At 49.0% G+C, this 13,994-nt stretch overlaps 2 protein-coding genes and 1 long non-coding RNA gene across 3 annotated transcripts in view; 2 read left to right on the top strand and 1 right to left on the bottom strand.

Moving 5' to 3' along the window:
• Nucleotides 1-3,764, top strand: part of SAR1A (secretion associated Ras related GTPase 1A) — a 14,665-nt gene extending 10,901 nt beyond the window's left edge. Inside the window, exon 7 of the mRNA XM_008517694.2 lies at nucleotides 1,329-3,764. Within this exon, the coding sequence (XP_008515916.1) occupies nucleotides 1,329-1,445 (117 nt within the window). The 3' untranslated portion in view covers nucleotides 1,446-3,764. The remainder of the gene's footprint in view (nucleotides 1-1,328) is intronic.
• The window catches only part of LOC103549384 (uncharacterized), an 8,225-nt gene extending 1,828 nt beyond the window's left edge, over nucleotides 1-6,397 (bottom strand). The window contains exons 1-3 of the long non-coding RNA XR_544525.2: nucleotides 5,770-6,397; nucleotides 4,972-5,099; nucleotides 216-1,723 (exon numbers count right to left, since the gene is read on the bottom strand). This is a non-coding gene — a long non-coding RNA (uncharacterized lncRNA). The remainder of the gene's footprint in view (nucleotides 1-215; nucleotides 1,724-4,971; nucleotides 5,100-5,769) is intronic.
• TYSND1 (trypsin like peroxisomal matrix peptidase 1) lies at nucleotides 5,950-13,994 on the top strand. Its single transcript, XM_008517700.2, has 4 exons — nucleotides 5,950-7,274; nucleotides 9,014-9,144; nucleotides 10,214-10,399; nucleotides 13,058-13,994. Exons 1-4 carry the CDS (start codon nucleotides 6,109-6,111, stop codon nucleotides 13,273-13,275), a joined length of 1,701 nt encoding a protein of 566 aa, XP_008515922.2. The 5' UTR covers nucleotides 5,950-6,108; the 3' UTR covers nucleotides 13,276-13,994.

Raw genomic sequence — 13,994 nt, 5'->3', positions numbered from 1 at the left:
GCCCCTAACCATTTTCTAATAAGATATATTCCTCAGGTATTTAAAGATGAAGAGAATGGTAGAAAAGGCACCCTTGCTATTTTAAGAATTTTCTGACTGTCTTTCAAATCTGATTCTGGGAAATCTCTTTTGAAAGAGCCCTTCTTAGCCAGAAATCTTTTTGTTTGACTGGAGATTTCAGGTTATGAAGAAGAGTGATCATTTATGTCACTTACCAAGCATTGAAATCAAAGCTCTGGATTATCCTCAGTGCTCTTTGCTGAGATTGGTAGGACTGTTGTCCTATTTCGAAGATGAGGAAACTCTGAGAGTGATTTGTAAGTCGGTGATAAAACTAGGAATAGAACCTGAGTCTTCCGGATCAGTAGGTTATGCTGTCTCCAGTTGGAAGGGGAACTCTGTTGCAGAAAAGTATGCTTGTGAGAGAGAAAATCTAGATTAGCTATAATTAAGCGTGAATCCTGGTCTTTTCAGCTCAGATTTTGGCATATTTACATTTTATTTTTATTTTTTTAAAGATTGGCACCTGAGCTAACAACTGTTGTCAGTCTTCTTTTTTTTCTTCCCAAAGCCCCCCAGTACATAGTTGTCTGTTGTTGTTGTGGGTGCCTCTGGTTGTGCTATGTGGGACGCCACCTCAGCATGGCTTGATGAGCAGTGCCATGTCTGCGCCCGGGATGCGAACTGGCGAAACTCTGGGCTGCCAAAGCAGAGCGCACGAACTTAACCACTTGGCCATGGGGCTGGCCCCATATTTACTTTTTAAAATTTTCCTTTTCTGAGATCTGTGATAATTTCGTGACTTTTTACATGGTTCCTTAGTCTTGCCTCTTCTTGGTTCTTTCTTTCTAGAAATGCTTCCTTTAATTCACTTAGTTTCCCCTCTTCTGCATGAGTGTTACACATGAATTCTTAATTTCCTTGATGTAACCTCTTATTAGTGTATATTTCTGAATGCTTGTGTTAATGAGAGTGTCCTTATTTCCAAAAAGTCCCAAACTCCTTTTGTCCATTAAAGAGCATGCTGGTTCTCTGGGTCCCAGTGGCCTTTTTCTTGGTTTGCTGCCATAGCTTTCCAGATGAATATTGATGTGTTCAAAGCAAATGTTCTTCGCAGGGAGAGAGAGAGGCTAGGAATGAGAGACTATTCTATCCTGAAAGGATGAAGCCCTGGGGAAGTCATCTGTAGGGCCTTGACCACATTTCTGTAATTAATCCCTGTTTAGATTTGCTTTTGAGGAATGCAGAAAGTGATTTCTGTGATCCCCCTTTCAAGCCTTTCCACCATGGAGATGCTAACAGGCCTTTCTTGGTTTTGTCTCCCTTAGGGTAATGTGACCCTGAAGGAACTGAATGCCCGCCCCATGGAAGTGTTCATGTGCAGTGTGCTCAAGAGGCAAGGCTACGGCGAGGGCTTCCGCTGGCTCTCCCAGTATATTGACTGATGTTTGGACAGTGAAAATAAAAGAGTTTTACTTCTCTGGACTGATCCTATTCACAGCTTCCTCATGAACTTTTATAATAGAACAAGGAAAGCTCTCCAACCATGTCTGGCGTTGAGAAGCCAAGAGTCTCTGTCAGCTCTCATCGCCCAGTGGTGACATGTGCTCTTCTCCACACTGTTGGGAGGTAACGCTGCCCCACGTGCTGGTGCAGGTCAGCATCCCGGGACTTGGAAGCTGGCAGGATTTGCCAGGTAAAGCTGTGTGCCATCATGGGGCACCTGAAAAGAAAAACACGTCTCACCACTGTGGTTGATTTCAAAAGAAAGTGATTCTATTTTTTAAAGATGGTGTTGTTAATGTAATTGGTGTCCCTCCTAACTTTTTGAGTTAACAATTTACTTGGTCCAGAGTTTTCTATCCTTTTTTTTTTTTAATCTAGTGAATGGCATTTAGATACTTCATAAAATTATGCACAGATACATCTTGGAGGCCAGCGCTCAGTCAAGTGAACTTACTCCTGTTGGTTAGCAGGCAAGTGAGAGATGTGAGAGATGCGCCCCTGTTTCTCACTGCCTTCTAGTGGGTGGCGTCACCTTGAGCACCGAGAACAGGAAAGGGTAGAGCCCTGGCCTCACATTTGCGGCAGGTTTCCACTGGCATGCTGGGGTCATTCCTCATCACGGAATGCACAGCAGATTGTTCACTGCAGAGGAGTTAATCGTATAGTGGGTTGTTGCTATTACTATTTTTACTTAGAAAGTTACAAATTTCAGCTAGTCTCTGCTTTTATACTGTTGGGAAATCTCATTTCTCTCTAGCACCTTTTTCATTTTCAGTTCTAAAAAGTGACTTTCGCCTCAAAGTTGAGAACATCTCTCATGTTGTCATACACTGCAGTATGTCTCAGTTACTTTTGCACAGATTCCTTTCAGAGAATATCTTCTGAATTGGAGAGTCACACAGGACAAACTTAACAGCTTAAGAGCTCTGAATTCTCTGAGTTGAGAACTTAAAAATCTGGTGGTGCAGCATTTGTTTGAATCTAGGAAGGATTTACGCAGTGAGCTTTCAAATTTTCACTTGCAGAATTTGGTCTCTATTGGACTGTTCATAAGCTCTGTCTTTTGATCAGTTACCAATTTTTTTGGTGTCTAAAGGTTAACATCTGTAGCTTTTCCAGATTTTTTTTTTTTTTTGGTATGAAATTGCCTTTCTCCATTCCAGAAATAAGCTGGGGAAACTCTAATCCAAGAACTTTGTGTAGAGCTGTTCCTTTTGAGCCAGCATCACTTATTGTCAGTAAGCACCCCAGCATCCCCTGTAGTGTGATGACTATTTTTATAGCATTCCATTTTCTTAATGCCACGTATGAAATTGGATTTTCATGATCTTAGCTAATATTCTACCCTTGTAGTAAAAGATGAAGGAATAGGAGGTGGTCTTAAGATAGGAGAATACCTTCATTCTTTTTCCTTTAATGAAAGATTAAAGGTAGTTTTGTTAAAATTCAAAGTTATAATGATGCTTATTTACAGAGGATTGAACTAAATTGAGTGGATTCTTGCTTCTAATGTGAGGGTAGGGAAGGTGTGGATAACATATTCCAGGAGTGAGATATTGTTCTTTAGTTGGATTTCTCATTGTTAGTCTTCACTACTGACTGTTGGGAAAGCATACTTTTTTACAGGTACCAAATGCAGAGGCTCAATGAAGTATAAGTCTGGGAAGAGCATGCCTTTCATTTATTAGCAAGCATAGCTGGATTAAGACAAAATGGTGGGTTTGGAAAAGGGTTAAAGCCTTAAGTGAACAAATGTAGCTAACGGGGAATGAACTGGCTAGTTAACTTGCATACTTTTAATTTCCTTTGTCTAAAGGTAACCCATACTTCTCCATTCAGAGACATGAGAAGTATGAGTGCTTCAGTGTTAGTTTTCTTGTTTTTGTTTTTTTCCTATTTTTCCCTAGTCACTTTGTAGCAAGCTAGAAAACTATGGATTCTAGACAGGGCAGCTCTTTGTGAAAGTGGCTTATTTTGGCCACTGGAGAAAGGGGATTGAAAAGTCACGTGGCACCAGTCTACTCCTTACCCCACAGAAAACACCCTTCCTGTACTAAGATAGTGGAAAGAAGCTGATGTGAGGAGCTTGGCTCCTAACAGTGAGGATTGGAGCTTTGTACAGGAACCCCCATGAACTGAGACTTTTCATTCTGTTTTATCAGAGTGCATATATGTCCTATTTCAGGAAAAGTAAAATGGTCATTTACAAAAGAAAGTCAATCTGTATCCTTAGCATTTTAATAAAAACTTAAAAGAAACTTGCTGGCTTCATTCCTATGTGTGTGTTGGTTTGTTTTGATTTGAACATATCATGACATTTGTTCTTGGGGGGAAAGCACAAATTCTTTCTGGGAAGAAATATTTACAGTGGATGTGGTGGGCTTAAGTTTTGCTATCAGGAAAAAAAAGAAGGGCTAGGCCAGTTCACACATTCCACTAGAAGTCATCAATTTAGGACTGTGTGAGAGCCTTGGGACATGCGGTGGTCCCAGGATTGGTGGTCATGTCTGCAACAGGATGGACATGGCAGACTTTTGAACAAAACCACATTAACATGCTAGCAAGGACTAGATCCAGTTTAGCTGTGTTTCACTAATCATTTTCTACAAAATAGGAGAGATTCAGTTGACTGCTACATTTGGCAAAATAGAGGAATGAAACCTGTGCTTGTGCATTTACGAGGCTTGTAGGAAGACTTGCTTTTAGAAAACCCAAATGAGATCCTAAAACTAAGGTATTAGGACAAATAGATTGGGAAGCAAAATGGAACAGTTTCTTTTTGATGAGTATTAAAATTATTGAAGGCATCTTGTGATTGAAACTAATGTCCCTGTTACTATGAAATGATGCCGTGGGTTCTGTGTTTATGTGGATTTGTTTGTGTCCAAGTTTGGTGTGGAACATGAGAATTAAAGGTGGAATCACTGAGTCCAGCACTCAAGGGGTCTCACCTTGGCTGTTGGCCGTGACTTGGGACTCTGTACTGTGATGCCGTAAACACACACAGTCTGATGCATAACAGTTCATGCTGGGGGCTTGAGAGAGAAACTCCTAATTGCCAGGAAGTAGGGGTAGTCAAGAGGTTTTACTGCGATCAAGCCATCTTCTGTGTTACAGAACTTAAAGGATGGTGCCTCCTCTGGGAAGACTGCTAATTTCAGACCTACTTCACTGTAATGGATCATCATTTGCCTTTCTCAGACTTGAGTCCCTGGGAGCATTGCGAGCATTGCCCTGTGTTGTGCTGGGGATACACCAAGCACCATTAGTTTTATTTAAAAGTTTGAGGCAGAAAAGTTAGGTAATTTAAGTAGTAATTGGATATTGTTTTCATTAATGCTGACATAAATACTAAAATCTTAAAAATTAATGTGTATTTTAGTGATAGAGTGATAAACAGACCTTTGTAAAATGTCTAGCTTGTGGTGACTGCTTTGGGGATAGCCTGAAGTGCCCAAAACATACTTGTTCGTGCTCCTGTGTCCTCAGGGATACTTCTTTGGGAAAGTCGGGACGTTTATGTTAGATTAGATCAGGGATGGCAGAACACAGCTGGTGGTCCAAATCTGGCCTGCTGCCCGTTTTTGTATGGCCTGTGAGAAAAAAAAAGGATGCTGCTTTGTGACATGAAAATTATGTGAAATTCAAATTTCATTGTCTATAAGTGCAGTTTTGTTAGAACACAGCCACCTCATTCCTTTAGCTTTTGCATGCTACAACTGCAGAGTTGAGTATTTCAGACAGGAACGTATGGCCCACAAAACTGAACTATTTACACTCTGGTCCTTTACAGGAGAAGCTTTTGGCCCCGGACCTAGATAAATCCTGGTTGGTGGTTATAAATGCCATGTTAAATGTACATACTGCAAAATATAGGGTTGTATAATTAAAAACTTTGACCTCAGTTACTGTTCGTCATAGTCAATTTTAAAGGGCACTTTCATTTTGAGCAAATCCAGTTTCTATGAGATTTGTCGGTGGGCTTTGGCATCAAAAGGCCTTAGACGTAATCTCGTGAACTCCATGTCCCCTAGTGGATTGCCGTAGGGTTTACTTTCAACATTTCAAAATACCGAATCTGCCAAAGATTTCTTTGCCCGTATTATCCTAGGGGTTAGGGGCTGAATGTCGCCTAGACCTGGACGGATGCTGACAGGTCCTGTCATGGCCTGGGCAAGCCTAGCCACGTCAGCGCTCATTTCTGTTCCCCTTCCCGCAGCCCAGCGAACAGAGAAGAGACTGAGTTCCGAGAAACCTGCTCACCTCCCATCTCCCGGTAAAGCCACAAGCCTGTCATTCCCGTGGCTCGTCCTTCCGGGAGTGCTTCGCCCCCTACGTTGCACAGGTAGCCTAAACCAGGGCGGGGAAAGGTGGGGTCAGCCTCTGCAGCCAATCGGGACTCGGCCCCGTGCCCAGCCAATCGGGCCGGGCCAGCTGGGGCTCAGCCAATCCAGCCTGACAAGGAAGACGTGCGCCTGAGTCAGTGCCTGCGCCTCTCGCTTCCAGCTCTGGGCGGCGCTGCGTGCTGTCGGCGGGTCTTGGCCGGGGTCCTCCCTCGCCCCCTAGTTCTCCGCGAAGCCGGTGTGCACTCTCCTGGAGGCCATGGGGCGACAGTGGGGGCCCGCCATGAGGGCGGCCGAGCAGGCGGGCTGCGTGGTGAGCGCCTCCCGGGCCGGGCAGCCGGAGGCGGGCTCGTGGAGCTGCAGCGGGGTGATCCTGAGCCGCAGGCCGGGCCTAGTGCTGTGCCACGGGGGCATTTTCACCCCGTTCCTGCGGGCCGGCAGTGGGGCGCTGACAGCGGCGGGCGCCGCCTTCCTGCCCGGCGACAGTTGCGGCGACGACCTGCGCCTACACGTGCAGTGGGGCCCAACGGCCGCGAGTCCCGCAGGCCGCGCGGAGCGGGGCCGCACCGGGCTGTGCACGCCCCACTGCGCCGGCCTGGAGCCCAGCCCACCGGCCCGGCCCCGCGGGCGGCCCCTGCGGCCCCCGCGCCCCGCCGAGCTGCTGCTGCTGCTGAGCTGCCCGGCCTTCCGGGCCCACTTCGCGCGCCTCTTCGGGGGCGAGGCGGCCGAGCAGTGGCACTTCGCGAATGCGGCGCCGGACGACGAGGTGTCGGAGGACGAAGAGGAGGATCAGTTGAGAGCTCTGGGCTGGTTCGCGCTGCTGCGCGTGCGGCCGGGTCATGGGGAGGAGGCGGAGGAGCGCGGGCCGGCCGTGGCCGTGGCGCCTCTCGGGGCCGTGCCCAAGGGCGCGCCGCTGCTGGCCTGCGGCTCCCCGTTCGGGGCCTTCTGCCCGGACATCTTTCTCAACACGCTCAGCCGGGGCGTGCTCAGCAACTCGGCCGGCCCGCTGTTGCTCACTGACGCGCGCTGCCTGCCGGGCACAGAGGGCGGAGGCGTGTTCGCGGCGCGGCCCGCGGGGGCGCTGGTGGCGCTAGTGGCGGCCCCCCTCTGCTGGAAGGCCCGCGAGTGGGTGGGCCTCACCCTACTCTGCGCCGCTGCCCCTCTCCTCCGCGCCGCCCGAGCCGCGCTCGGCCGCCTGCACCCCGGCGCCACGGCCCTGGCTGCCCTCCTGCCGCCCGAGATGGGTGCCCCGTGGGGCCTGCCCCTCCGAGACCCGGGACCCCCGTGGGCAACCGCAGCCGTGCTGGTGGAGTGCAGCACCGTATGGGGCTCCGGAGTGGCCGTGGCGCCCCGCCTCGTGGTGACCTGCCGGCATGTGGCTCCTCGGGAGGCGACCAGGGTTCTGGTGCGCTCCACCACCCCCAAGTAAGGCCTGCAAAGTTACTCCCGCTCTACCCCCTCACCAGGTCTGAGGTCTGGATCTCAGGTCTCGGGTCATCATTCTGAGGATTATGGAGGCCTTCTAGCGTGACGCTGATGCTTTGGTGGTGTAATGTGGGTAGACACCTGGGACCCTTCTCTCATCCTTGGCACCCCGAATCCCAGTGTAAGGGATTCTGGGCCTCCTGGCGGGCAGTGAATGAGGCTTGGGCAAGATACCAAGCAGCTCTGATTTTGAGAACTGTGGGGCGTCCCTGCGTCCGCGCCTGGGCACCTTTGAGCTCCCTTCCCAGTCTGAATTCCTTCTGCACGACTTCTCTGTCTCGTAGCCCTACACCCACACACCACTGGCCCTTTGAGTGGAGACTTCCTAACCCCGCCCTCTCTCCCCTGAAACGCAGTGAGGTCCCAGGGGCCCAGGATGCTACCCTCTTGCGGTAATGAGAGGGGCCTGCCACTCTTACTTGATTTCTCTCTTAGATCTTGACCAGAGCTGTCCATCTGCATCAAAATTACAGGTGTGGGATTCCACCTAATTAGACTGGGAGTAGGGCCGGGGCAGATAGATATATTTTGAACAAACTTTGGGTGATCCTGGCAGCCGGCTTGGGACTTCAGACAGTCATTTGTTCCCTCTCTGTCGGGAAAAGCACTCTTGCCTCCTTTACTTCCATTTGCTCTGATGGTGCAGTGACCTTGGCTCCCTGGCTTCTTGTTCCAGTACCTCTTCGTTCTGTTTTCTCTGTAGTCCCAGGTGCTTAATTTGGCCAAAGCAAAGCACCTTGGTGTTAATGCCTGATGTTCTCCTGTACCTGGCTCAACCCAGCCTCACAGCCCAGGCCTTTCCAGATCTCTCCGCTGAGTTTCTGAGGTTAGCCTAGCCCGGCTTTGCCATAGAGGTCCACACTGGCAGCCCACAGGACAGCCATGACTTTATAGGGAAGACTGATGAGAATTTCCCAGTGTGGCCCCCAATTCCTTAACCTCTCCCCCACTCCCCCACACTCTTGCTTCTAGGGAAATCACCAGGTCTGCGGGAAGCTACCCCTGCAGAGTGTGTAGCAGGAATCCCCTGTGTGATCTTGGGCAAGTCACTTAATCTGTCTAAGCTGCCTCCCCATGAGTTGACATGTAAAGTCTTGGAACAGAGCCTGGCACATAGTAAGAGCTATAGAAGTGCTAGCATCTATGTAAACCAGGGCCCAGAGGGATGAAATCATACCATACTTGCCCCACCAACTGACAGGATTGTCAGTATCAAATGAGGCAGTGAAGGAAAATACTGGGAATGTTTTCCCTGGCTCCTATGACTTACTCTGTGACCTTGGGAAAGTTACTCAACCTCTCTGGGCCTCAAATGCACTATCTAAAATGGAGATAATACCAGTGCCCAGTTCCTAGGGCTGCTGTGAGGACTGAATGGAATGATGTTCATAAAGCATTAACACCAGGCCTGGCCCACAGTGCTCGCTAGGTGGCAGGTGTCTATGATAGTGTTGAGGGCCAGGCACCTTTACATAGAAGTACTCTACAGTTGGTAAAGCTTGTTGGGGAATACCACAGAATGCTTCAGTGACGTGCCCAGAGTTGCTGCCTGGTAGGTTTCAGGCCTGACACCAGATCTTTTGACTCTCAAGTCCATGACTTACCGTCACTCATCTTGCTTCTTCCCAGCACTAAAGGGTCAGAAAGCTAGCTTGTCATTTTGCTTTCCTTGCTCCCAGGAGTGCCATGATCTGGGGACATGTGGTATTTGCCACCCAGGAGACATCTCCCTATGATATAGCCGTGGTGAGCCTGGACGAGGACCTAGATGGTATCCCCATGCCTGTGCCTGCTGAGCATTTCCATGAAGGTAAAGAGCAAAGGTGCCTTCTGGTGTGGGGTGGGCCTCGGAAAGGAAAGTCAGCGTGGGGCCCTCCAACCCTGCAGATCAGGGGCCAGTCCCCTAGGCCAGCTCCCTTCCTACCCCTCCTAGATTAATGAGTCAGGGCGGCATCAAACTGGCGGGAAATCCTCTGGTTGTAGTCCTTGGCTCCGGGCTGCTCTTGGAGGCCTCCCTGCTTGTGCCCAGCATGCCCAAGGGGCTGGGAGGCAGGAGGAATCTCCGGGGAAGGCTCAGGCACACCTCTTCCTGAGGCCCTGCAGCAGTGTACTCTGGATGTGCTGAGCCTTGGGGGCTCCTTATAACACTGCAGACTGGCTGGAGAGGTGTCGTGCTTTTGAGGCTCCAATGGCATGATTTAACAAAAGGCTCCGTGTTGCTGCCATAGAAGTAGCAGAGGTCTCACTTTATGGATGTGATGTCATATAATGACAAAGTACGGGCTCTCTGAGTTGGCATCTCCTGCCATTTACTAGCCCTGTGTCCTTGGACTGGCAACTTAATGTGCCCTGTCTCAGTTTCCACATCTGAAAAATGGGCCTAATGCTCCTTGCTCCTGGCTGTTGTGAGGCTTGGGTGAAATGTTGCTTGTAAAGCACTTAGCTCCATGCCCCGTGCCTTCAAAGTACTTGATAAAGGAAGGTGGCTACTTTGTAGTCCTCATCCCCATTTTTTTTCACCAGGAGACTTCTTAGTCCCAGAAGGAGATGGGTATTAATTCCCCAAACATTTATTGAGCACGTGGCTAAGTGTAAGAACCTAAAAAATGACTGCCCAGTCCAGCAGGGACCAAGGCTGGAGAACAGCCTGACGCTGAGGAGAAGTGGCTGAGCAGGGGCAGTGCTGGGAGCTCAGGGGAGGTCCTGGCCTCTTCCTGTGGGAACCTGGGGAAGGCTCTCTGGAGACAGGAGTATCTGAGCAGAAACTCCAAGGACAGACAGGGTTTGGAACTTTGGAGAGGGCAGGGATGGGCTTGGGGAATGGGAGTCCTGCCAGATGGAGGGGCTCCCCAGCTTCACCCTCCTTTCCTCCCTGGCAGGTGAGGCTGTCAGTGTGGTGGGCTTCGGCGTCTTCGGCCAGACTTGTGGGCCCTCGGTGACCACAGGCATCCTGTCAGCTGTGGTGCAGGTGGATGACACACCAGTGATGCTTCAGACCACATGTGCTGTGCATGGCGGCTCCAGTGGGGGACCCCTCTTCTCCACTGGCTCAGGAGAACTCCTGGGTAACCAGCTCCTTGGCCCTCTCCCAGCTTCGCCTTGCCAGAGCCTCAGTCCCATCTAGCGAGTGCTTGGCGTCCAGCCCTGGGTGCCACTCTGTCTGGGAAGCGGTGGTCCTTATGCCCAGGAGGTAGTTAGCCATGGTTTTCAGGCTGTTTTGCTCCTGAAGGCGGGAAGGGAAGGATGCTGAGCTGGGAGGGAAGAGATCTGGCTTCTGGTCCCTTCTCTGCCACTAAGCCACTGCTCACCTTAGGTAAGTCACTTAATCTCATTTGATCTGTCACACTCAGGAGTTGGATTAGTCCAAGGGTCACAAACTCAAAAGTCTACAGAGGCTGCGCAGGTAAAGTGAATGAATGAGTGAGTGGAGACAACAGGAAGCGGAGAGTCAAGGGTGAACTGGGGTGAACACAACTCAGCACCTGTACGTTGTTGCCTCCTTGTGAAGGAATGTGGCCTCACACTGGCTGATTCTCCAATTTTTCACAGGAAGCTGTGAACCTTTTTTTAAAAAAATAATAATAATAATATGTAGTTGTTAAATCTTTCCATTTTAAAATTTTTGTAATTAATTCACATTTTTTAAAAAAAATCTGTTTATCTATTTTAAAAAAAGCCAACCACGAGTCCATATGGATACCTCCAACTGCAGTCCAGCACACAGGGTTCCTGTGAGCATCCCCTTCTCTAATTTCTGACTTCTCCTCCCACAGTGAGAGACCTTGCTCTTGCTGGCTACAATGGATTTACTTATTTCTTCAACCGTAGCATACAAATGAAATCAACCATGAGTTTTTAAAATATATACACAGATAAGTGGATGCAGAAATAAATATAGATGTGTGTATACATGAGTTAGTGTATGTGTGTGTGTATATATATATATATGATATATGATATATATCGTATATGTATATCCTAGCTCTGTCTGCTGAGAAGGGCTAGAAGCAGTAACACCCCAGCTGCAGCGAGCACGCCAAGAGCACAGATCTTGGTTGCTAAGAGCCATTCTCTAATGAAAGGAACCTGGAACTGATTGATTCCAGGACTGGGACAGGGACAATCCAAGAGGAGCCTGGAGCACTTTGTGGTGCTGGAAAAGAAGGAAATGCTAGCAACAACAACAAAATGCTGGGCTTGTCAAATGTTGAGAGAACCAAGAGCCAACTTGAAGGAGCTCCACTGGAACAACTTGAGCCACAGAACAGACAATAGTATTGGTTATAACCCCCCAGAAAGAATGAATATCTATGAGTCCACACTGATGTAAATAAATAACCAAATCAATTTAAAAATAGAGACAAGCGACAACTCTTCCTTCCAGATTTTCAATTAGTAAACGTAGAAGAAATGAGGGAAATAGAAGCTCACTATTAGGACACCACAGGAGGATGTACCGATGGATGCTAAAATCAGTGGGCAAAGTTTAAGTAGAAACAGAATATGTGCATAACCCTAAAATATTTAGTACTTTACAAAGAGGAATATAGTAAGTCCAGAGTGGAGAAACCTGGCAGAGCACCTTAGCCAAGAGATCAAAGTTAACATCACAAGTAATGCTTGTAGACATCATACACCTCCTGATTCGATGCCCTGAGAAGGATGCATCGCTTCTATGGGAGTCTTCTCAATTATATATAACCTCAGTCTTATCATGAGAAAACATCAAGTAAACCCAGATTGAGAGACATTCTACAGAATAACTGACCTGTACTCTTCAAAGTGTCAAGGACATGAGAGAGAAAGACAGACTAAGGAACTGATTCAGATTAGAGGAGACTTAGGAGACATGACAACTAAATGCCGTGTGGGGTCCTGGATTGCATCCTGGGACAGAAAAAGAGCTGCAATGGAAACACTGGTGAAATCCAAAGGAGTCCTGTACTTTAGTTCATATCATTGTATAAAGGTTAATTTCTTGGTTTTGGTAAGTGTTGTATGGTGACATAAGATACTAATGTAAGCGAAAGCTGGATGAAGGATATACAGGAACTTTTGGCAAGGCTTCTGTAAGTCTAAAATTGTCTCAAAAAATACGTACATACATGTGCACTAAGCAGGCCAAACAAAACTTGTCTGTGGGTCTGATTCATTTATTCTTTCACTCAGCAAGTGTTTGTTGAGTGCCTCCTCTGTGCCAGGCGCTCTTCTAGGTCCTGGGGAGACTGCCTGAACAAGGCACAAAAGTCCTACCCTCAGGGAGCTGACACTAGTTGGAGAGAAAGACAACAAAGTACAGTCATGCACCGCATAACATTTCTGTCAACAACAGATGCAGATACGACTGTGTTCCCATAAGATTAGTACCATATAGCCTAGGTGTGTAATAGGCTATACTATCTAGATTTGTTCTGTGATGTTTGTGCCATGACGAAATCACCTAATGATGCCTTTCTTAGAACGTATCCCCCTCATTAAGCAGCGCACAACTGTAAGTGAAACTGTGTTAGATACTGATAATGTTAAGGAGAAAGTAAAGCTGGGAAGGGGGACCAGGATGTGGGGAGCTGGTGTCCGTGAAGGGAAGCCTACAGTCTGTCTCAGTGAGGAGGCTTCAAGACCCCAACAGGTGTAGGGCCTCCAGCATGGAGATGGGCCTCCCTTCCCACCTGTCTATCTATCCCCTGGCTCATACCCTCTTTTCCTCTTTGACTCCTCAACAGGCATCGTTGCCAGCAACACCCGGGACAATAACACGGGGGCCACCTACCCCCACCTGAACTTCAGCATCCCCATCACAGTGCTCCAACCAGCCCTGCAGAAGTACAGTCAGACAGGTGACCTGGGCGGCCTCCGTGAGCTGGACCGTGCCACTGAGCCAGTGAGGGTGGTGTGGCGGCTGCAACGGCCCCTGGCAGAGGCCCTGCGGAGCAAGCTCTGAGGCTGTGTCACCCCTCTGGATAGAAGAGCAACCATTTTATGCCATGAGAAGTGCTGAGGCTGGCAGCCTCAGGATCCTGACACGGCACGCCCCAACTGGGCTGCCTCCCCATTACCACCCACCGTGTTCAGCCCTGGAGACTGGATCAAACTTCTCTTCAGCCCCGTGGGTCTCCAACCTGGCAGCTTGTTTTGGGGTGCTTTCTGGAGCCCCCACCACTCTCTGCCCCCTTGCACTAGACTCAGCTCTGTTGTTTCCCCTTGTGGGGAGCCCAGTACAACTACACATCAGCCCTGGTCCTGACAGATGCTGGCTGGAAGGCAGGTCCAGCCCTGGTTTTGCATCTGTTCCCTGTCTCCTGATAGCCACTGGCCACCTGGGGCCGCCGCTTCACTGGGGCCTTGGCTCCTTTCTGCTCTCAGTCAGACTTGGGCTGACACGGCACTGGGGCTTCCTCAGGAAACCTTGGCAGAGAGGCCCTGCTCTGAGGACCTGAGACAAAAGGAAAAGAGCATCTTCCTGTTCTGCCAGGTCTACGGGGAGGCAGCGTTCCTGAAAGTCAGGACTCCTGGGTCTGTATGTCAAGCGTTGCTGACCTACAGGGGCATTCTGACACAGTGCCTTGATTTTCCAACCCATAAAATGGGCCTCAGGGATCTTGGAGGGTGGAATGTATTGTTGGGGTTTGGGAATAAACAGGACATACAGAAGGACCTCTA

Source organism: Equus przewalskii, chromosome 1, assembly GCF_037783145.1.
Source record: "Equus przewalskii isolate Varuska chromosome 1, EquPr2, whole genome shotgun sequence".
Classification (NCBI taxonomy): Eukaryota; Metazoa; Chordata; class Mammalia; order Perissodactyla; family Equidae; genus Equus; species Equus przewalskii.
This window is presented reverse-complemented; position numbering and strand designations above follow the sequence as displayed.

Coding starts and splice junctions, on each gene's coding strand:
- TYSND1 (XM_008517700.2), top strand. CDS start 6,109: ATGGGGCGACAGTGGGGGCCCGCCATGAGGGCGGCCGAGCAGGCGGGC. Junction 7,275..9,013: donor GTGCGCTCCACCACCCCCAA/GTAAGGCCTGCA, acceptor CCTTGCTCCCAG/GAGTGCCATGATCTGGGGAC. Junction 10,400..13,057: donor TGGCTCAGGAGAACTCCTGG/GTAACCAGCTCC, acceptor ACTCCTCAACAG/GCATCGTTGCCAGCAACACC.